Source organism: Glossina fuscipes, unplaced genomic scaffold (genome assembly GCF_014805625.2).
Source record: "Glossina fuscipes isolate IAEA_lab_2018 unplaced genomic scaffold, Yale_Gfus_2 2, whole genome shotgun sequence".
Lineage (NCBI taxonomy): Eukaryota > Metazoa > Arthropoda > Insecta > Diptera > Glossinidae > Glossina > Glossina fuscipes.
This window is the reverse complement of record NW_023998416.1, coordinates 20,574,901-20,598,477: the sequence shown is the minus strand read 5'-3', so window position 1 is coordinate 20,598,477 and position 23,577 is coordinate 20,574,901. Positions and strand designations below refer to the sequence as shown.

General features: G+C 34.6%; 7 protein-coding genes across 7 annotated transcripts; 5 read left to right on the top strand and 2 right to left on the bottom strand.

Moving 5' to 3' along the window:
- The first annotated feature begins 321 nt into the window (after positions 1-321).
- Positions 322-2,872, top strand: LOC119633242 (F-box-like/WD repeat-containing protein ebi). Its single transcript, XM_038026686.1, has 4 exons — positions 322-442; positions 498-594; positions 657-1,741; positions 1,797-2,872. Exons 2-4 carry the CDS (start codon positions 537-539, stop codon positions 2,640-2,642), a joined length of 1,989 nt encoding a protein of 662 aa, XP_037882614.1. The 5' UTR covers positions 322-442; positions 498-536; the 3' UTR covers positions 2,643-2,872.
- Positions 2,873-2,931: 59 nt separating this feature from the next.
- On the bottom strand, positions 2,932-4,303 carry LOC119633731 (ribonuclease H2 subunit A). The gene is made up of 2 exons (XM_038027433.1): positions 4,232-4,303; positions 2,932-4,162 (listed from the first exon to the last, which is right to left on the bottom strand). Exon 2 carries the CDS (start codon positions 4,080-4,082, stop codon positions 2,955-2,957), a length of 1,128 nt encoding a protein of 375 aa, XP_037883361.1. The 5' UTR covers positions 4,083-4,162; positions 4,232-4,303; the 3' UTR covers positions 2,932-2,954.
- A 1,208-nt stretch (positions 4,304-5,511) lies between these two features.
- LOC119633542 (60S acidic ribosomal protein P1) lies at positions 5,512-6,196 on the top strand. Its single transcript, XM_038027147.1, has 2 exons — positions 5,512-5,717; positions 5,833-6,196. The coding sequence occupies exons 1-2, from the start codon at positions 5,646-5,648 to the stop codon at positions 6,091-6,093; spliced, it is 333 nt and encodes a 110-aa protein (XP_037883075.1). The 5' UTR covers positions 5,512-5,645; the 3' UTR covers positions 6,094-6,196.
- Positions 6,197-6,199: 3 nt separating this feature from the next.
- LOC119633541 lies at positions 6,200-6,691 on the bottom strand. The gene has a single exon (XM_038027146.1). It carries the CDS (start codon positions 6,625-6,627, stop codon positions 6,208-6,210), a length of 420 nt encoding a protein of 139 aa, XP_037883074.1. The 5' UTR covers positions 6,628-6,691; the 3' UTR covers positions 6,200-6,207.
- A 366-nt stretch (positions 6,692-7,057) lies between these two features.
- LOC119634141 (chromosome transmission fidelity protein 18 homolog) lies at positions 7,058-15,785 on the top strand. The gene is made up of 11 exons (XM_038028096.1): positions 7,058-7,166; positions 7,224-8,142; positions 8,202-8,557; positions 9,213-9,670; positions 9,730-9,863; positions 11,512-11,746; positions 12,211-12,386; positions 12,453-12,586; positions 14,298-14,554; positions 15,405-15,468; positions 15,620-15,785. The coding sequence occupies exons 1-11, from the start codon at positions 7,073-7,075 to the stop codon at positions 15,718-15,720; spliced, it is 2,928 nt and encodes a 975-aa protein (XP_037884024.1). The 5' UTR covers positions 7,058-7,072; the 3' UTR covers positions 15,721-15,785.
- A 3,993-nt stretch (positions 15,786-19,778) lies between these two features.
- Positions 19,779-21,637, top strand: LOC119633796 (kunitz-type serine protease inhibitor A). The gene is made up of 2 exons (XM_038027543.1): positions 19,779-20,367; positions 20,435-21,637. The coding sequence occupies exons 1-2, from the start codon at positions 20,277-20,279 to the stop codon at positions 20,641-20,643; spliced, it is 300 nt and encodes a 99-aa protein (XP_037883471.1). The 5' UTR covers positions 19,779-20,276; the 3' UTR covers positions 20,644-21,637.
- Positions 21,638-22,310: 673 nt separating this feature from the next.
- Positions 22,311-22,756, top strand: LOC119634066. The gene is made up of 2 exons (XM_038027993.1): positions 22,311-22,428; positions 22,494-22,756. Exons 1-2 carry the CDS (start codon positions 22,365-22,367, stop codon positions 22,703-22,705), a joined length of 276 nt encoding a protein of 91 aa, XP_037883921.1. The 5' UTR covers positions 22,311-22,364; the 3' UTR covers positions 22,706-22,756.
- The last annotated feature ends 821 nt before the right edge of the window (positions 22,757-23,577 follow it).

The following is a 23,577-nucleotide window of genomic DNA, read 5'->3' as shown; positions in this document are numbered from 1 at the left end:
TTTTTTTTTTTGCTTTATTTTAATTTAGTTTCAACTTATTCAATTTCTATTAAAATAAACTTTCGCAAATGCCCACTGCTAAGAACGTAGCATCCAATATATACGATATTTAGTATGCCAACTCTGTATTCATTTATTACAATCCCGTCTAAAGTGAAACGCACTTTGCGAGCAGATCTTAAACAAAGATTTTTTTACGAAGTCCTATAATTTTCAATGTCTTGAATTAAATAAAATATATTGGCAGACACTTAAATATTTATATGTTCGTATTTATAATTTTTTAGTAACCGTTTGAGATTATTTATTATAGAAAAAGTGAAACGAAAAACTTAAAAGCAAAAATAAAATTAATAAGGAAATGCTTCTTTGCTCTTGAAGATAGAGAGAGAGAAGGTGTTTTCGACAAACACACAACATACTCACGCATAACGGGCAAAAAGTAGCGGCTTCACTTAGAAAAAGTAGAGGTTCTATAATTTTTTTTTTTTTTTAAGGAAACCATTTCTTTTTCGCATACAAAGAAATTGGCTAGAATGAGTTTCTCAAGCGATGAAGTGAACTTTTTAGTTTACAGATATCTCCAAGAATCGGGTAACATTATTGCGTTTGGCATTGTGAACTCTTAAATTTGAGTCCTATGTGCCCTTTTTCAGGTTTTATACATTCAGCCTTTGTCTTTGGCATTGAATCCCATATTTCGCAAAGTAACATTAACGGAGCTCTAGTACCGCCAGCTGCTCTTTTAACGATTTTGCAAAAAGGGCTTATGTACACAGAAGTAGAGTGGAGTGTAGGGGAGAACGGTGAAATGAATGGCCGTCCAATAGAAGGCTTGAGCCTTATTGATGCGGTAATGCCTGAGATTAAATTGGCAAATCCGGCAGTCAAACCGGAATCTGGAAAATCGGCTCCGAGCGACACAACTAATGCTAGCAGTTCATCGGCTTCTACGACCGGTGCAAATATCAAGGCTGAGGTAAAAACAGAAACAACTTCGACAACAGCGGCAGCTCAGACTAACAGTGGTGCTACCGCAAGTGGTACTGCTACAACAAGTGCGGAGACAACGGAAACTGATGGTGGTACAAATAGCGCTACTACAGGATCTGCAAATGCATCGAGCAGTGCCGCTGCCAGCACTACTTCCGCAACTACTGCCGCCACAACAACTGGAGAAGATACCAAGAAACCTGAAGCTTGTCAAACAACTGCTGCCGGCCCGACAACGGCGGTAGATGATGCAACATCATCTTCTTCAAACAACGGGAATGGTAATAATGCGGCATCTTCAAGTGAGGCAACATCTGTAGTTGCGGTTACTAGTGCGCCTAATTCCTCAAGCACTGTTACACCAATTGCCCCAGCACCGAATGCTACCGCTGCTGCAACCACAGGGTCTACGTCAACAACCGCGACCGTTGCTGCACCTACGCAAGCTCAAAGTGTAACTGGAACTGCTACTTCAACAGCCAGAGTTGAACCTATGGAAATTGATTCTGCTATTGAAATACCAGCTTCAAAAGCGACCGTTTTACGTGGCCACGAAAGTGAAGTTTTTATTTGTGCTTGGAATCCCAGCCGCGATCTTCTGGCTAGTGGTTCTGGCGATAGCACAGCACGCATTTGGGATATGTCTGATACCGGAAATTCGCCTAATCAGTTAGTTTTGAGGCATTGTATACAGAAAGGTGGTGCGGAGGTGCCAAGCAACAAGGATGTTACGTCATTGGATTGGAATGTAAGTAAACTAGCAAGGTAACGGAATACAAAAATTTATGATATTCTCTTTAAAGTGCGATGGTACTCTATTGGCTACCGGCAGCTATGACGGCTTTGCTCGGATTTGGAAAACGGATGGACATTTGGCTTCTACTTTGGGTCAACATAAGGGGCCTATTTTTGCTCTCAAATGGAACAAAAGGGGAAACTATATACTTTCCGCCGGCGTGGATAAGACTACTATCATTTGGGATGCCTCTACTGGCCAGTGTACCCAGCAGTTTTCTTTTCACAATGCTCCTGCTTTGGATGTGGATTGGCAAACGAACAACTCATTCGCTTCCTGCAGTACTGATCAACGTATTCATGTATGTCGCTTAGGCTCTGAAGCACCTGTCAAAACTTTTAGAGGTCACACGAACGAAGTGAATGCCATTAAATGGTGTCCTCAGGGCAAATTGTTGGCTTCATGTTCGGATGACATGACTTTAAAAATCTGGTGCATGAATCGTGATAAGTGCTGCCACGATTTACAGGCGCATTCCAAGGAGATTTATACTATCAAGTGGTCACCTACCGGCCCTGGTACACAAAATCCCAATACCAATTTGCTATTAGCTTCGGCGTCCTTTGATTCGACGGTACGCCTGTGGGATGTGGAACGTGGTACTTGCATACACACCCTAACCAAGCATACGGAACCTGTTTATTCAGTCGCGTTTTCACCAGATGGCAAATATTTGGCTTCGGGCAGTTTTGACAAATGCGTACACATCTGGAGTACCCAATCGGGACAGTTAGTTCACAGTTACAAGGGCACCGGCGGTATATTTGAAGTATGTTGGAATTCGAAAGGCACTAAAGTCGGTGCCAGCGCATCCGATGGCAGTGTTTTCGTATTAGATTTGAGAAAATTCTGATCAACACAGCTATTATCCTTTATGGCTCCGCCAAATATTATACGCCGAGCTATACGTTTGATATTGTAATAAGTTTTTTTTTTTTTACGTTTAAGTAAGAAAGGTTCTTCTTAAGTTCTAAAGCAAAATTTACTTCCTTTTTTATACGAGCACGTAGATATTATAAGTGAATCTAATTTAACTTCTGAAACTAAAAAGTTGTTTTTTCGCTTTTTTTTTTTTAATTTATATTTGGTTTTTTTTTTTCAAAGCCTTTATTCCCGAGTGAAAATAATGCAATAAAAAAGCATATGGAAATAAATTAAATGTTTCCTAAAAATCTACAACACTGTCGAGGAAGCGTTCTTTTAGTAATCGGCATTGTTCTCGCTGGACCTCACCATTTTTCCTTGTGCTTTGGAAAAACTTTGTTAATTTGGGTCCTGCGTATTTCGGTTTTTCCGAATCGGGTTCGTCAAATTCTACAAGGCAAGCGGTTTCACTCAGTGCGTTCTCGGCAGTAGACCAACTAAAACGTACAATGCGCGGAAAGCCAAAGATGTAATTAACGTTTTCTGATAAAAATTTACGAGTGATTGGATCGCCTGGGTAACCACTACCAAAATCCTTAGAAGTCAAATTCAAGCCTTCAGGAAATTGCCAAACTTTCAAAGAGTGATCTCGGGTCACCTTGGCACATATACTAGCCGCTGATACTATGGGAAAGGTAGAGTCAGCTTTTTTAGCCACCGTGATTTGGAACTGAGGGAAAATTTTTTGTAGCTTTTCTTGATATTTTTCAGGAGGCCCGACTGTGTCTACGTAGACTTCAGCGATATTAACTCCCGCTTCTAAAGCAGCATGTATTAAATCAATTGCGGCAGTCATCGATATTTCATTTAGTGAACATTTCTTTCGTCCTAACATATTGTTGCTGATTACATTCGGTGATATAATTTCGACCGCCCATCCAATGCAGCTGCAAGCATAAGGTTGAGTATTGATGTTGTCAAAAATTACATCACGCTTCTCTTCTGTTAATTCTTTCGAATCCGCGCAACCCAGATCTGTTAAGATTTGCTTGCTATTTAGTGGGCAATAGGCGATTCCATATACCATAGGACCTAAAACAGGCCCTCGGCCCGCTTCATCTACCCCTAACATGCAGGGTTCACGAAGGCAAATCTCTGGCACATCCGATATGTACCGAGTGTTGCGAGTATTATCCTTTGAGGCAATAAATGGACCTAAAGTTTTCAGCGAAGTGATTTTATCTACAGGATTAATGCTTTCCTCGCCTTGGTTGTCATTACCGTCACTTTCTCTCTCCATTTTTATGGACAAAGCTGCGGGTATGGTGTCAGAGCTGCCAATTCCTTTCTCAGTTTTCACAGGTGAACCCGTCTTGCATGCATCTTCCTCATCGGTAGCTTCTCTTTCAGTCTTTAAAGTTGTTTCCATATTTTAGGTGGTTTGATATTCTTCAATTGGAATGATGTTCGATTTTTATACTTTTACGCTATAAAGGCATTCTCGAGATCCTAAAGGGACAAAGTAATATATTAATTCTATACTCAGAAATTTCTGCCAAAAGCAAACTTAATAATTACATATTTGAAATTGGGAAAATAGGAACAAACTTTTGCTTGATATTAAAGTTGGTGCTGGAAACATCATATTTATGACCAGGGTATCCGTAATTTTTCTTGATAAAATCATTTTAAACTTGTTATGCAAATAACCAGTCACGCATTTTCTAAACTGTATGGATATAAAAACAAAAAAACGAGAACATGGAAAAAGGCAACTTCGGTTTTACACAAGATGAATACAGAAATAAAGTATTTTTATATTATTAATAAGCCTAAGATAGTAAGGTTATTTATTTATTTCGCCCGTATCCGTAGACTTTTTTAGCTCTCTGCTGAGTCTAAACTTGTATATTCTTCAGTGAATCCTGTAATTATTGATACAGAAATTTTTAATTTAAAGAAGACATTGATCTCCCGTTTGTAGTAAATATTAAGGAGGATTCTTGAAATGCTTTATAATTTTTATACTTTGTATTGTCGATTGTAAAATATTCAATCCAAAAGTTAACTTTGTTTGTTAACTTTATCTGGGCATATTGACTAATATTGATCATGCTATTATCTTTTTGCAATGAAAATGAAGATTGTTTAGGAACAAGGTACGATAATTAAAGAATTATTTAGAAATGGCTTTCGTGTTAAAAATGGTGCACATAATGTTCGGTGAGAGCAATAGATCTTTTAAGTCGCGGTATGAATTGCCCATACAATCATAATACGGCTTCTGACAAACAATAAATAAAATACACTTAGATTCTTAAGTTTGTAAAAAAGTTCTGCTCTTTCCGTCAATTGTAATGTAATGTAATGTATTTAATCACTTGACAATTTAAAATAAAGTTCTAACAGCCATTCAATGTTTACGCAGATTATAGAGATTGCACAAGATTTTTATGCACTCAAGATCGGTTTCGACAAGGTGATTTTATTTTGGGATGCAAGGTGAGAAATTTAAAAGATTTTGCTGCATCATTGACAGAAACAAGCTTAATAAAAAATATAAAAGTTTATATAAAAAATAATTACCATATAAACGAAGTAAAGATTTTCTGGTTGATTACTCAATCACACATTACAAAGAAGTTCAGTTAAGAAATTGTACATCCATATATTACATCAGTTCGATATTTAAAGAATAATACAAACATTTCTTTTCTTAAATGTTTTATACAAGTTTCGTTTCTTTTTATGATTACTTAACCAGTTTTGCTAATGTCTCTTTCGCTGACGGAATGTGTGGAATTGTTTTGTATTTATTCTTTATACCTCAGCCAACTTCGGTTTAATTACTTGTCTGCTTCTTCTCTTTCTTTCCGTTTAACAACTTGATTAAGTGTGCTTGTTCTCGTTATTGAGCTAAGGCCAAATTTTAGTAATATTGTAAATTTTGGCAACTTGCACAAAATTATTTAAAGTAGAAGAAATATAGAATATGTCTACTAAAGCAGAACTTGCATGTGTGTACGCTTCTCTCATCCTTGTGGATGATGATGTTGCTGTGACTGTAAGTAAAATATCAGTAAACATCCTTAAAACTAGAAAAGTTCTATGAATGAAACCATTTTGCGGGTAATAGTTCATTATTTGAGTGATGACGTGTTCCTTTATTTCCCATCTAGGGTGAAAAAATCTCTACCATCTTAAAGGCGGCTAATGTTGAAGTTGAACCTTACTGGCCCGGTTTGTTCGCTAAAGCTTTGGAGGGAGTCAACGTTAAAGATTTGATTACCAATATTGGCTCTGGGGTAGGCGGAGCCCCGGCGGCAGCTGCCCCTGCTGGCGGAGAAGCTGCTCCCGCTGCTGAAGCCAAGAAGGAAGAGAAAAAGGAATCCGAGCCTGAAGAGTCTGATGATGATTTAGGCTTTGCTCTCTTTGAGTAATTTCAACAAGTTGTTTTCACTATTTCTAAGAACCTTGTACCGGTTTTAAGGTGCAATCAAAAGTATGATGAAAACAAATACAAATAAATTTTATAAAAACAAACCAAATTTTATTTAGGTTATAATTTCATCCAAAATCTTGGCTACTTCACTTAAATTAGAACCACTGATTTCCTTTAGTCCCAGACTGATAACGAACTCTTGGGGGCACCGGTTGAGTTTAGATTTGTTTACCAAATATTGTATGCCGCTGCGTATTTCGTCTTTATCGGCTCCGAAAGCGCAATTTATCGTTATTGGTACAGAGACGTGGAGCTCTGGGTTATTTATAGGCCCTTGAATAGTCAAAGGAATGCCTTCATTCCTTTGCAGGTCAAATTTCACAGCATATAAATTAGCTAACCGACCGTGCTGAGTTATTAACACAAACCATTTGTTAGCAAAAGCTTGGAATACAAATTCCGTTGGAATATTATTAATACTTCTAGAGAATTGGGCGCTAAATCCAAGAGATTTTTCATTTGAAAAACACATTTTCCATATATTTTGTATATGTTTATGATGTTACTTATATTTTAGTTACCTTATGTTTGTATAACCAAGTCTTTCAACACTATGACAGCGGTATACTCAATTGCCAGCCCTGTGTTTTCAATACGTCTTTAACCAACCAAAAAGAATAAAAAGTCGTGAAACTTGGAAAAAATCACTTGGAGTAAAATTATTATGTATATATACCTACAATCAAGTTAACCGCCAACTTTATTAAGGTTCAAGCAACCTAACTCAATATCAAAAAAAAAAGCAAAGGACTTCGTGTTCATGTTGGACCTTTTTTTACTCAACTCAGCAAATCATCTGTTGATTTGCTAACTTGCAGAAGAACAAGAAGAAGCGAACAAAAAAGGCGGGATTGTTTATTTACATTTGATTAGATTTGGAGCTATAGATTTAAAGTGAAATATTAAAATTGAACAAAATGGATCAATATCCTGATGAAGATGAAGAATTCGAACTTTTATACCAAGATGAGTTAGAAATGATGGATGAATTTCCATCAGAAGAACAAAACGGTAAACATTCAAACAATTTTGCAAGCAGCTTTTGTAAATAAAATAAATTGATTTCAGTGGTACCCAAGAGCAAGGAACAAAATGTGTCAAGTCAACCGATTTTACAGTCGCCCCAATTTTTGTCACAAATTAGTTTCGGCGATGGAGAAAGTCAAATCTCAGCACCAGTTAATCGTAAGTTGTTTGGCACTCCTAAAGAAAAACCAAAGCGGATGGCTTCAACGCCATTAGCTCAGAAACGGCGTATGGCTTCTATTCAGGAAGTGGTGGAAGATTTGAATAATGTCGCAGAGACTGATGTCGATGACGTAAGACCTTCAACTGCAAGCGAAGCTTTAGCCGAACTTAGAAGAGAAGGTGCCAAAAGAAAACGTTTAGAAGAAGACTTATTCGGTAATATTGATGATATATTTGGGGATGAAACATACGAAGATCCAGAGGCGAAAAAAGCGAGAACTGAAGAAGAAAAAGATTGGCAGATTATTGAAAAAATATTAGAAGCCCGACGCAGGTTAAAGGAACAAAACAAAGTCGTTCATAAAGATGACTTGACCCGTTTGAAAATATTGCATGACTTTAAAATGAGAAATCTTTCTTACACTTTACCCCCGTGGCCATTTCTACCACTGCAACGAAGTGATGGAGAACGTGTTTATGTCCGTTTTCATTCTGAGCAATATGAGGCAAAAGCGGTAGATGAAATCAAAGTAGCACCAACAATAGGTAATTTGTTGGGTGATGATAAGCAGAAGATTTGGACAGAAGCCAATGAATTAATATGGAAGCGAGTGAATAATAACGCAAGTGCGAATGCCGAAGTTGCACCAATTATTGTGGAGCCTACAGTCAACGACCAAGATCTTTTATGGGTAGAGAAGTACAAACCGCACAAATATGTTGACTTACTCTCCGATGAGACCACTAATCGTAGTCTGTTGTTTTGGTTGAAAATGTGGGATAAAGTAGTGTTTGGAAAGTAAGTGTTTTCGTACGCAATTTACGAAAGTAATAGTTGCAAATTCTTCTTTTTTGCAGAGAATTCAAAGCTCTGCAGGCTAGTACAGGCGGTAGAGTATTGAACAGTTTTAATAAACGTACGGGTAAATTTGAATCAACGGGTGGATGGAATTCTCGCCGACCTAAAAAATTTCTCGATACTAACGTTGATGAATTTGGCCGGCCTATACAAAAGGTGGCCTTGTTATGTGGTCCTCCGGGCTTGGGGAAAACCACTCTAGCCCACACAATAGCTAAGCAGGCGGGATATAACGTACGAGAAATTAATGCCTCCGATGATCGTAGTCCTGAGGCTTTTAAGTTAGCTTTAGAAAATGGCACACAGATGTCGTCGGTAATGAATGAGGAACGAAAACCTAATTGCATTATCTTGGGTGAGAAACATATATACAGATGGGGTGTAAATTATTCCTAACCCAACATCGAATTATTTAAATGCATCAATTTTTTGTTTGTAGGACCCACTAGAAGCTACATATTGTACACATACATTGTCATCTTGTTCAGTTTGATGTATGGAATTCGATTAGCCATGTCTGTCTGTTTCACAAACTATGTTGGAATTTGTACACAAAATTGAGATGTGAAATTTTTCATGTATATTCTTATAGTACAAACAACGCCATAGTTCAAGTTTGAAAATAAAAGTGATAGGATAAAAATATGTGAAAATTTGAAAATGCGTCTTCTCGGACTTAAGGAAAGCATGGACCGAAAATTTCGTATAAATATTTTTCGTCAACTTAAACAAATATTCATTTCAAATGTGTTTCCTATGGATCATTGACCACTCGATACCACAAAGCTCGTCTATTCATTCGTCTATTATTCATTCAGATTGATATATTCATCCCATTCATTCATATTCATGTAAAGTAGTATTTGGCATACAATGAAGCCATCTCTATTATTAGTTTCAAAACTTCATCGATGAGCGTATTTAAAATTCGCTCCAAAACTAATATACTTTTTCTTTTTCTTAAAAAATGTGGATTTTTTTTTATATTCTGTGCTTTTTTTCTTTTGCAGATGAAATTGACGGTGCCCCTCATCAGTCCATAGAATTTCTGACAAAATTTGTTACGGATAATGTAACAAGTAAGAGAAACAAGGTGGGCGCTGGTTTAAATAAAATTAAACGTAACGTTCTAAAGCGTCCCATAATTTGTATTTGTAATGATCTTTACGATCCCGCCTTAAGGACTTTGAGACAAATTGCTTTCATAGTGACGTTTCCACCCATAGAGTCATCTCGTCTAGCGGAGAGGCTAGCGCAAGTTGCTAATTATGAACATCTAAAGACTGATCTTAACACTCTAATTGGTTTGGCCGAGAAATCAGGCTGTGATGTACGTTGTTGCATTTCAACAATGCAATTTTTTAGTATTCAAAAAAAATCGTTTACACTTCACGATGTACTCAGTAATAATTTAGGACAAAAAGATCGTCATCAAGGTCTATTTGAAGTCTGGAAGTCTATATTTAAGGTAACGGAATATAAGAAGTTAGAAAAATTCCGCTTAAGTATAATATTATATTAATACAGATTGAAAGATCCAAAAAGCAATTAACTGAAGGATCAGCTAATAAAAATTCCTTGATTACCATGACGGATATGTCTACAGCGACCAGAGCTCGCCAAGTTCTTAGCGCAGTGCATTCTGGCGGAGATTATCAACGGTAAATGCTCCTTTTCTAAGATTTACATTAAAATTTGTACACTCATCGCCAAAGGATGACGAGTGTATTCATTTTACTATCCGTCTGTGTAATGTCCGCTCACACGACACCTATGCTTTTCAAAAGGAGAAAAAAAGCGAGTTTTTACTCATTACTCACAAATTACATCAGAAAAATCTATAAAAGCTTGGACGTATATTCTAAGGGCAATACAATCTGTACAAAAAATTCATATTTCCTATCTATCTGCGGGTTAATGTGTTTGCTACATACACGCTTATATGTGTACCATAGCGCGTATTCATATAAAAACATTCGAAGAATGTACGATACAGTAAAATAATCTAACAGAATTCTTGCTCATGCAAATAATAAGAATGGAACAGCAGTTAAATGATTGATAACAAAAGCAACAGTGGTCTCCGAAATTTTCCCAGCCCTATAGAACAAAATCTTGGGCCGTCTTAGCACTTTATTGTGTCTGTTAAAACACTTTTCAGTATTCACGCTCGTGACAATGAATGGATATACTATTATATATACGCTTTGGATACACATTAAGTGTACGTAGTGTGGAAAGTTCTCCAATTTTGTTAACTTGAAAAAATAACCAAATCGGTAGACAAATCCATTAGTAAAGAAATATTAAAGTTTTTCAATTAAAAACTAAAATTCATTTTAAATTTTTCTTTATCAAAATATTCTCATTGGAGTTCGTTTGTAATTGCTAAATATACCTTGCATGTGCATACATATATCACATAACGTCTATGTACCAATATATGACAACGAATATCGTATGTATATCGTACACCGTAACAAAAATTTGAATTATGTTTCTACGCACTTCATACGTGCGGGCAAAACTGAAACTAAACAAATAAGACCATTATCGTCGCAAGGTCGACCATTTCATAGCCTATATCACGTCGTTTAGTACAATTATTCGCTCATAGGCACACTTTCCGTGAGAGTCCACATATTGGAGGTTGACAAAACATAATATGATGTGATCCTAATTTAGCAAACTTAATTTACTTCGCAAGGATTTTATTATTCTTCAGTTCTCGTCATAAATAAAAGTAGAAATTAGACTTTCCTTCCATATGCTTTTTATGATAACCCTAATATATGTTGGACTTTAAAAAATTGACCTACGTGATCCAAATTCCGCACCGTTAATTTTGTTGCTATTAAAAATTAAAACTTTTTCTGACAGGCTTTTTATTTATGTGAATTCCTGTAGGGACTGGCGGATGTAACAAATTTCATCAAAGTATCTTAAAAACCTGCGACCTGTACGTTGAACACAAACTCACATGGAGAGAAAATAATTCTGAATAAAAGATGGTTTTACCTTAAGCCATTCTGGTTGTTATACACACTCGCACAAACTTGATATACCCCGTACAGCAAATGTATGAAAATAGTTTTGCCTATGTTTGTATAGGGTATAGCTAAATTGTCCGAGATGTAACGATGTGAAAAAGTATCTCCCCTTTCCCTTACACAACAATTTATTGGCATTTATTATGAAACGATATAAAGAGAATATAATATAATTTAATTTAAGTGAGGTGATGGGTTTGTATGATTCGATTTGGTGAAAATGACTTTCTTTACCGTCTTCTTCTCTGCGCTTCCTTAGATTAATGCAAGGTGTCTTTGAAAACTTCCTGCAGCAGAAAATGCCTGATCCCGACTTGATTGCCGTTGTTGAGGCTTCAAATTGGTTTTGCTTCTCCGATATGCTATTGCAACAAATCAATCAAGACCAGAACTATGCGATTTATCCTTATTTACAATATGGTTTTATTAAATGGCATTTACTCTTTGCCTCCTTAGCTTGGCCGAAAATCAACTTCCCACATAAGGGTTTAGAGGTATGCTATTGCTACTATTCATTCAAAAGTGTATTATGAATTTTTACTTAATGTTCATAAATGTTTCATAATTCAATTCCTTTGCGCAATGCAATTTTTTTTCTTTCATTTTTTTACTTTCTCTGCGCTCATCTCCCTATTAGCCTTTAAGGCTTTGCATAATCATTTCGTCTTTGTATATAAATAGATTTTTCTTTTAATTTTTTCTTTTCTAATGAATGGAAATGCAATCAAAAGATTACCAGTTTTTTTTAAACAAGGTAAAAAAATAATTAGCTCTTACATAATATATTAGCGTTTATAAAAGAAGTCGAATGAAAAGCCACTTACATGCTTTAACCAATGATGTTGATACTACAAACAAAATGGGGGAGAAAAAAAAAGAGCTAATTTCATATGCTGTATGAATGTGTGTGTATGAAAGGATTTTATGCTGATTTTCAGTTGTTTTTCTTTTTTTTTAGTTTTTTCAAAAGTCAACCACACAAAGAAATGTTTTTCAATCTTTACGTAAATCCATTACCACTTGCACTGCAGGCATCGGCCAAGGCACAAAACTGCTTTTAGAAACAGTACCTATGCTAAAACGCATTTTATCACCTCAATTGAGATCCGTAGCTGTACCACTACTCTCGCCCAGGTATGATAAACCGGATACATTAAATTATTAAATTCGACATAAAGTAAAGAATTTGTGTTTTTCTAGAGAACAATACGACCTGAAGCACACAGTGGAAATTATGGCAGATTTCGGCATTACTTATACCCAATTGAAATCGGCCGAGGGATCTTATGTTTATCGTATGGAACCGGATTTGGAAGCTTTAGCACAATTTTCTGGTATGATGTTTTTATTTTTAGAGGGCTTTCGTGCAAAGACATGGAATTGCGTCTTACCATCGCTGGTAATGCATAATATATTAAGTTTGTGCGGACGTTTGTAACACCCAGAAGGGATTGAGTTTGTCCGTTTGCCCGTTTAATATCTGTTCATTTTTTCCGTTGTTCAACCTACAAGACGTAATTTGCGAGATATTTCGATGAAATTTGTTACTTTGAGTTGTTTTGGCCTAAGGTCGAACGCTATTGAAAATGGTTCATATCAGTCTCTCTTTTCGACTACTGCCCATATAACGCTTTATTTTGGAAAGTTATGCGAATAACTGTAGGATTGCGTAGGATATTTAATCGTGGGCTACGGTCCACTATAGTGTTTTTACTCGCTTTATTATTAAACTGGAGCAGTCGTATAGTTGCCACAAATATATATATATGTTGTGTGTAGGTTGTGATCACGAATAATAGAGGAGCTAGGAAAGAAGTAGTAGTAGCTGCGTATGTTCGATTTGTTTTGAAACAATAAGTTTTTCTGAAACTATTTCGAAAACATAATTTATGCACCGACTTGTGTTAATTATCCAAAAATTTTGCTTACCTTTATTTATTCGCTTTCCTTAATAATATATGTATCTAAATGTATTAGAAAAATGACAAATTTTCTATTGTGCTTGATGAAGCTAGTAACAGCGATTGTAGTTTAAGCATTCAAGGTGCAAAGCCTAAAATCTATTTCTTTGCCATAAATAAATTACAACAATAACAAGGAAATTGTATTCGGCTGTGGCCGAAGCTTTTAAAGTCATCTTTTATTAGGCTTTATATGGGGAACAAGTGCACCGATCCGAACGATTTTCAATAGCGTTTGTCCTTGGGCCAAAATAGGTCACTGTACAAAATTTTATCGAATTATCTCAAAAATTATGACTTGCAGCTTGAACACAAATTTACATGGCGGGCAGACAGGCTGAGATCAATTCAGACTATGATTCTGAATCGATCGGTATAATAAAACGTGGCCCTATCTTAGGTCCTTCTGCGTTTTAAGTACGACCGCATTAACTTAATATACCCTGTATCACAAGTGGTGGGCAATGAGCGAAAGACCAATTTTTTTTTAAAAAACGGAGGCGTTTTCTGTTCACATGGTACTGTAGGCATGTCCCGTTTTCAATAGCAATTTGCGCGCGTTTCAATGTTTCTGCCAAATTCGAAGAAATTTTTGCGTTGCTACGGGAAGGAGAATGTCTAAAACAGACGCGACGCGACAGAGAGGCAGACGGATAGGCAAACATGCTTAACTTGGTTTAGAATTTAATGCTTATTAAGAATATGTATACACTATGGCATCTTTGAGACTTGCTTCCGTGTGTGGCAAACGTTTTGAATAAACGAGTGTATTCCCATCCTTCGATTGTGGCTGCAATAATTGGGTAGTGGATGTTTGGTGCGAACAATGGTTTAAAAATCAAGCATCAAAAAATTTTACTTTCCTCCCTTAATTAAAGCGTCAAAATTACGCAGTGTTTAGTGGACAACCTTGAATATATCTCAAATGTTTTCTTATCAAGCTCTAAAATCAACTAAATTGATTTCAATACGCTTTGAAATGTACATGATTTGTGATATGTAGGATAGGATACATGGTTGACATGTTAAGTGAATCAGTCTTTGCTGCATTACGTTATCTAACTCTTCTTTCCTGTTCGCGCAGATAGCCCGGGTATTACTTTAACATATTTCGGACGTCAATTGATTGCTGGTGAAGTCGAACTAGAAATTATAAAACGTGCTCTACCCAAAGCTTCCCGAGAATTAGACCTGGCAAAAACCGCATTAACGTCATCGTCAACATCATCATCGAAAGCAAGTGCAAAGTCGTCGGCATCCACCAATTTACCCAATCATATGCAACGACTGAAACCTAAACAGCTCGATAAAGCTGCCAGTGCCAAAGCTAACCAAGAGATGGTAAGTTAAATTTAATATAAATTTCTTTCATTTTCCTTTATTATTTTCTTCCGACACTTCATATTATGATAGTTCGCTTGAGTAAGCATTAATCAATGTTATGCATTTTACGTTTTATCTCTCTTTCTTTTATGAAAAGGAAAAACGAAAAGTTGAAAACTATTGCGTTTCAAGATTTGATTTGCATAACGCAAATTCCTTTGCTCTATTTTTGCTTTTTTAAAAAGGAATTTATTTCGTGTATGCATGTTTAGAAGAAACGTGTTTGGCATACGAATTAAGTCAAGCGTGTTCTTTTATTCATTTTTTCCTGCATTCATTCATTCCTATATCACACACTATCCGCATATAAAAATTCGTTACGAAAAGTTTCTTCTATATGATGAATAGATTTCCATCTTGAAATCTATTAAATATTTTTTATAATTTTTTTTTAAAATCATTTAATATTTTTGTACCGTATCCTACTTCCTTTATTTTGGTCAATCATTTCAAAATTGAATTCAATCCGAGTTGCTGTGATATATATATTTAAATAAAAAAAAAAAAATAAAAATAAAAAAACAAAAAGAGGAGTCTCTTAAGAAAATTTCGCTTATTCAAATATAATTAAAAGTTGAATTGGAAATGAAATACTCTATGGTCTATGGATTGATGAGATGGTGTTGGTATGTAATTGCAAGTTAAACGTAACTTCATTGTTTAACTAAATTCGGTTCGGTTATTATATGACTTTATTAGAAAAACAAAATATGTTAACTAATTTTAATGAATATACAAATGATACTATTTGGTAATTAAGTGTGTGTTTGTGTGTGTGTGCATATGTGCATATATGTATATATTATAGGTCTCTAAGGATTTCTTTGGACGTATACAACGAAAAACAGCTTCACAATCTTTGGCGGATGAACGTAAGTATAACGTACGTATATACACATTGTATATGTATTGTATATATAAATATATATAAACATATATATTATGGTATATAGGTTTTTATTTGTACATGTTTTTTGCATATCATTTCATATTAATTTTACGCTTGACTGTTTTGGTTTCCAGTTAAATCTGATCCAATTGTTAAGAGTCCTATTTGGTATCGTTACAAGGAAGGCTTCAATAATGCCGTTCGCAAAGATATTCACATGAATGAGTTGCTATAGAAACGTAAAGATATGTGAGCGTTAAGTCGAAGGAAGTAGTGATGAAAACAGTTGTGTACATATTTTCTTTTTCTTTTTATCCTTTTGTTTTTATGGATTTAAAAATAAATTTATTTTGTTTGTAATTTATTTTTAAGGATATTCAAGTAAAGGAATTTTTTTTTCCTAATATTATGGCTTTGTGAGGTATATATTTATTTTGCATCACCTAGTAGGAACTTTCGGCGAACCCATAAAGTATCTATTCTTGATTAGCATCAAGACTCAACCACACCAACCTGTCAATCTGCCTGTGTAACGTCTATGGAAAACAGTCTCTTGGTTTCATAAATGCAGCAATCGGCTTCAAATTTGCAGCAAAACATGGAAGTTTTTGCACGCAAATTGAGTCAAATCTGTGGAAGAACACAACCATATTATAACATAATCTGAGACCACTTCTAGTTTTAAATATAAAAAAAGTGGTTTTTTGCTCGTTACTTGTAAACCATAACAGATACAATGGCAAAGATTAGTATTTCTATTCTATGGGTAATCCTGCAGCATGTCATTGTTTTATTAAAAGAAGCTTCAGAAGCTATACAAAGTCTGCATATTATTTATCAGTATTAAGCGGTGGTGGGTATGAAAGAATCGGTTGCAACCGAATATAATATCCTTACTTGTTATGTTAATAAATTAATTATAAATTCATATTCTATTGATTTTATTTGTCTACCTTACACCATTTGTGGTCCATGGATGTATTAAATCTGTGCGAAATATTGAAACAGATTCGCTATCGGTCTGAGTGTCCCTCTATCCGTTTGTGTTTGTGTGTTCATGCTAAAAGTCGCAATTTTTAAGATATACCGATGACAGTCACTGCATCGATGCGTTTTGGCCCAAGGATGAACTCAATTGAACATGGCCCTTCCCATATCATGACTATGACCATTTCCCATATAAAAGCCTGATTTTAAAAAATCATTACATGAATAACTGTATTAAGCGAAATTATGTAGGGTGCTTAATCGTGGGCCGTAGCCCACTATAATGTTTTTACTTCTTCTTACCTGAGAATATTGCATACATTTACAATTCCAATTAATTAGAATGACTTGCTTTATAAAATAGGCGCAGAAATCTGGGTGAGTGTGAAAAATAATTTGCTTTGCCATATAATTGATTTGAAAATTGGTAAAAACTATTTTATTTGTACTAAATGGTTTGTTCAAAGTGCTACCAGAATGAAGAAATAGTTCGCGCTATGTCTTCCGTATCGCATTGAAGCTTTTGTATGTATTGATGGCGTTATGAGTAATTTACTAAAGTAAATGCATGACAATTTGTATGCAGTTCTGACGCTCAGAGTACTTGATGATTGCTAAGTAGAATGTCTCGTCGAACCTTCCGCAGAGCATTGAAAAAGTTAAAGAAAAAATTCCTTGGCAGCGATAGCACTATCATCGCGTTAATATATGATTTTGAGGAAAGATGGAATGACGTTGAAGGTTTTACAAGATGCAAACAAGAAAAAACAAAGTCACCTTTAAAAGCTTTTTCATAGTGTTATACTAGAGACGAGGCTGAACCTAATGCAAAGCTGACTTTTTTAATATAATAATGGAACACATCGCGTTTTTGCCTCTAAGAGACATTTTCATTTAATTTTATATCAATATCTGCTATCGATGGTTACTACTTGCGTATGTAAATGTTCCGAGTTGGAATTTTCTTCCAAGCGACCACAGAGCAGTCAAGAAGAGGACGCTTGTGAATAAACCATCTCAAAATCTTATGTGCCCATGATTACATGTACATTGTGGGATGTCGTGTGCGTATTTTTGTTTGTAACAAACAAAAGAACAAACCCCCCCCTTTCCTTTGATGACGTATAAAAGAGTAATATCGTTGTTTGTTTCAGTTCTTGTTTCTATGTACAGTACTATCTACGCTCTATATGTTCAGTAGTGTTGGGCAATAAATGCTACTTAAACTTATGTTTCTTAATATTAAGCGACGAAATTGTGAAAAGTAATTTTCACTTAAATAAATCGCGAAAGTGAACTTTTGAGGATTGACTCATTTTCTTTCCCTAATACGAAATATTAAAATAATCGATAAATAGTATTTTTTGCTTTACTTAATTAAAACCAAGGTCTTCCCAACTTTCAGGTCATACAATTTTTAAGAAATTTTCTATGGCCTGACTTGAAAGCTGCAAGTACAGTTGCCTTTTGCTTACTTTGGGGAAATCTTTGCTAAAGTAAATCTTTTCAAATTATTTAAGAGTCATTTGTAGCCCTTCCGGCAATAAATTAGATCGATGTTGTCTTCCTCTTACGCTATTTTTTACATTTTTGAATAATTTACGTTCCTTCTTTTGCTCTACTAATTAGTTTATGATGCTTAATTAGAAATCTTAAAAAAGTTTTAATAGCTGATCAATTTTTTAATTGATAAAACCGTTATTGGCCCTTTATTGAATATGTTGCTTGAAAGCAATCGAAACATTTTTTATTTGATAGTAAGGACATCCTACTATTAAATGCTCTACTTCACCCTACAGTTATTCTTAAAAAGATTGTACAAAATAAGGCCTTAAATGCAAAGTGACTGGAAAAGTGATCCGATCCGATCCATTTTCAGTAGCGTTTGTCCTTGGGCCAAAACAAGTTGGTGCACCCAATTAGATCAAAATATATAAAAATTGCAACCAGTAGTTTGGATAAGCAACGCAGACAGACGGTCAAGTGGACATACAAAGTTAGATTGATGCAAACAAGGATTCTAAATCGGTATAATAGAAGTAATTTTATCTCATGTGTTTCTGGGTATTGTATACACTCAGACTACACTACAAACTTAATACGTAGAATATAGCAATAAAATCTTTCAATATCAATGTTGTTATAAAACGATTGAAAGTGTCATATTTGGGTTGGACCGAATTTTCAACCGAATATCCATCGCCACTAAAGTCTTTAGCGCCACAAGCTTTTATTTATGGGTATAAATGGGTATGCGACAAAATATGTCTTCCATCTTTTAGTGCACTATCGTTTAATAAAATTAATCTACCATGTCGTCATGTTGACCATAATGTATATAGAATTAACAGACTTGGCTTGTCGCATTCTACTCTCCAAGCCCCTTTATTTGATATCCATATCCATGGTATTGTTAAGCAAAAATTAATCCACCACGTCTGGGCGCACACCATATGTATTTTGAAATTAACCCATTTTTAGGCAGATAATATATCTTGATTTGAGGAATGGACAAAATAATTTTAGACAATCTGTCTTGTTTACCTCAGGGCTAATAAGTTTAAAATCTCAAAAAAATGAAAAAAGATAACTTAATCATTTATAATTTTTTGTGGGCATGGCCGATTTTTTCCAATTTTGCATATAAATACTAGAGTTTTCGGCAAAGGAGAAAATTTCGATCCTCTAGCTTTCATAATTTGCGAGTAATGAGAAAAAAACCCACACATTTTTGCTTAGAGAAACGGAGTTGCGTTCAGTCTAAGATTTACTGTGAGCGTGCGCTCTTATCAATTTGACCCATTTTCAATACTAAGCTGCGTGCAGGAAGTCCCAATGTGTCTACCAACTTTTAAGTGTATATCGTCACTTTTGCAATCAGGGGCGTGTCCATATCACGTAGAGATACATAGATAGACGGAGACACAGACAGAGACGGACATGGCTTAATGAATTAGGAATTTCGCGTTAATTAAGAATATGTGTACGTTATAGGTTCTCTGAATATTTGGTTTGGGTGTCGCAAACGTTATGAGAAAATGAGTGTACGTGCATTATTCGATGACAGGTATAATAAGGTTGCTCAAGTCACGAAAAAATGCCTTGTGATTTGTGACGTCTTTGTGATACGCCTTCAGAAAACGGCTCTCACTTCCAAGATGCATTCTTCAAGTCACGTGCTAAACAATTTTATTTATTCAGTTCACGTTTCTTTCTGACGCTTTTCACGAGCCTGATCTGTTGATATTCAGGGCTCACTAAAAACGCATGAATATACGCCATAGTGCGGTGATATTCTTTAATCTTTTTTTTTTGTTTTTTTTGTTTTCTTTTTTTGCACACAATTGTGTCTGTAGTGGGTCTTACAGAGAATGTTTATTTCAATTACTCATACTTTGCCTTTATAATTAATTTATAACGCGGGCATTAATTGAAAAGTTTATGCCAAGGATTTGACCGATTTCAAGCTGAGCTTACTTAGATTCTACATCATGCCTGTAAATGCTTTTCATTTCGTTTATGCAATTCTTTCAGAAACTGTTGACTCAAGTCAGATGATAAGATGATAACGCACTTCAATTGAAACTAAGCTCTGTTGTCGATGTAATTACGTCACACATTTTCTTTAATTTGTACAGACTTAGCGAAAGAGTGAGTGAGTTTCGGGTCGTGGTCGCGTTAACATTGTTTGTTTGTAGTTTGAAGTGTAAAACAAAAACATTTTATTAAAAAAAATTAAAAAATTTTAAAATTTTAATTTCATTGATTTCAATCGCTTATCAATCACAATCACACACATACGAAATGCATAAATTAAATGCTATTAATTTATTAATAATTCTTTTGACCACACAATGTTTACATCGCATAGAATCACGTAGTTGGGGTGTACCAAGTGAGTTCTTATATAATGCAAGAAATTTAAAGAGAATTATTTATTAAATAACATAATAAATGTTTAGATATTTGCCTGCAACCTCCGCCCAGATCTGAGGGCATTTGCACTATAGAAATTGAAGGTTTCTATTTTGATCCGCAAAAGAATAATTGTGAAAAGTACACGGTAGGTGGCTGCCGTCTTACGGGCGGGCAAAGTTTCGGCTCTCAACAAGACTGCTTGGCTACTTGCGTTCATGGTACTCGACGTCTACAAGATATCAGACATGATTAAAAAGTGAATATTAATCTTGTATTTTAGAAAAATATATACGTTTGGTGTTTATTTACATTTTCAAAATTTTTCCACTTATTTTGTTTTTTTGTGTACTTAACACTGGAACATTAGTTTCGTTATTCCATTTGTAAGCTTCGAGTTGCTTGTATTGCATTTATTTCAACGCCTTCTAGCATAGGTCCGCAAAAAATTGCGAAACTCTTATATAATCATGTCGTTAGAAGATTCTTACGACTCTCCCGCAGGAATAAGTTATGAATAAGAATATTTGCTTGAAAGGGGAAAAGCAGAAATATCTTTCGGACGAAAAGTTTCGAATTAATTTAGTTTTTAGAAGTGGAAGGTCAAAAGAGATTTGTCTTGAAAATCAAATAAATTTCAAAGCTTTTTCAATATCGGATAGAATCAAGCCAGTGGGTGGGCGGAGCTCAAATTTGTCTATAATACGTAAGAATAATTTAAAACAAATAAAAACATTATAGTGGGTCGCGAGCCGACTCTACACTACCTTACGGTCGATCGTATAACGATTTTTCAAAATAAGGTATTATATGGGATGTGGTCGAAATAGTGTTCCGGTCCGAACTATTTTCAAGAGCGTGTGTCATTAGGCCAAAGAACATCAGTGTGCCAAATTTTGTCAATGTATGTCAAGAATTGGGACCTTTAGGTGGAAGCTAGACGGACAGACGGAAGGAAAGCTTAGCTCCTGTTCATCCGAAGTCTTCCTCGACATACATAGGAGAAAATTAATATATATCACAAGTGACGCAGACTATAAATAATTTTCTTTAAAATGCTGGGTGTTGAAGATTCGTCTTAGGTCGCATATAAGTTTCTTCCTTGTTCTATAATAATCTAACGAAATATTTATGAATTTTTATGAATTTTGCAATTCATCTGTTTTTGAAAACAATAGTCATGAACTTTTTTTTGTTTTTTTTTCTTTTCTTTTCAAATAAGATTGTGTCAGCCTTATCACGTCAATATTAAATAAAAAAAAAAAAATAAAAAACAAAAAAAAGAAGAAAAGAATTAAAAAAAAAAAATATTTAACATAAATATGTAAATAAATAAAGAGGACTGCCTTTTACATATTATATTGTTCCTTTCAATACTTAGTTTCTTTATGTAAGACTACCGAATATATATATTATAGTTCATTAAGAAAAAGAAAAGAAACAAGAGGCAGCGATTATTATTATCGCTGATGCATTTTCATTAAAGCATTCAATTTGAATTTTTTTAATTCGTTTACAGTACATCAGTTGTTTTGGTAATCTTGAAGAGATTTCAGTAAGTTGCTCCAATGCGTGCATAGAAATTATGTGTTTTATTTAAAAATATAATAAAATAAAAAGAAGAAGACGAATAAAACCAACACGCACTTATCTCGTGACTTAAATATACATAAAACGTATTGAACGGTCATTTGCACGAGTAATTCTTGCGATAATTATATAGATAGATAGACAGACAGACAGACAAAGAAAGTGATCCACATTAAAAGGCAATATAAATATATAAAATTTTGAAATAAAATATCAAATGAAACTTAAGCCTTCCGAGTATGCTTGTTTGTGCGTTAAATAAATTATTATTCAAAAAAAATTCTTAAAGAAATTCTATTTCGATTTTCAATTGTGTCGTGCCTAAGCGTAATATAAATACTTTTGTGTTTTTATTATTAAATTTTTTTATTATTGAAATTTTCAACTATGCAGTTTTTATGCATAATTTTCATCCTTTTAAGTGCCATATATACAATAGAGGCTCGTTCACGTAAGTTTCAATATCGCTAAGATTTTACATAGATTGCGATAAGTCTTTATATTAATTATTTCTAGGACCAGCGGTTGATATTTGCAATCGTCAACCTACCATAAATGGCCTTTGTGTGACAACCACTTTGGGCATTTATTATGATGCAGAAACGCAACGATGCAAATATATGGGCTGTAGTTCAAGTAAAAAACTTTTCGCCTCATTAGAGGATTGCGAGAAGATCTGCAATAGTAAGCGTCACACTCGTCGACGCGCACAAATTTCCAAAACCTGAATTCAAAATATCAAATTGCTTTGATTTTATAAGTTTCGAGAGTATTTTAGTTTTAATTGCATATACAATAGTTGTTGTTAATAATAATAATAATAATAATAATAATAATGGGATAACAAAATTCTATTATTTAAGAGAAGAAGTTTTATTCATAGGGCAGGCATACATGCAAGTAATGTTACGGTAAGTAATAAAAGGTTGTTATGAATGGCGATGTTCTTCACAATCCAACTTTTCCTCGGAAAAATAATTTAGAAAGAAATTATATATGGCTTGGGAAGAGATTTCTTTTAATACCTGTTTTCACTTTCTATTGATACTAGATTTAGGGAAACTCTTCAGTTTGATGGGTAAATTTGATGGATTAAGGAAAACTAAAAAGTTAAAAAATGAGCGTAATCTGTACACAGATGAAAACGCAACTTTTGATCCCATGAAGAACTTTTGGGTTAACATGTATTCCAAATGTTCTTTCGGGCCACCTTTATATTCAGTCCAAGACTAACGCGTAAGCAATTGACGAAAAATTCCAATCCAATGCCCTCTAGAATAAATGAGAAATATATTGGAAATAATTTGGAAATAAAATTTAAAAATAGAAGAAGCATTTTACAATAGAGTGCGCAAAGAAGTGTTTATTTCTTTTAATTATTACTAAACCATAAAAGATATCTACATGAATTCTCTCGGGGTATCCTTCTTAAAGTAATCCTTGATCGCAAATTCAGTTTACTCCTACGTTGACAATATCTTTCCGCTGAAGTTTGCTTTACGCTCGGAAACCCTTACTTTATCTGCTTCTAAACCTTAGACATACCATTCCGCATTCTCTACTCATCTTGCATTTTAATTATTGTATTGAATTCCTTTCT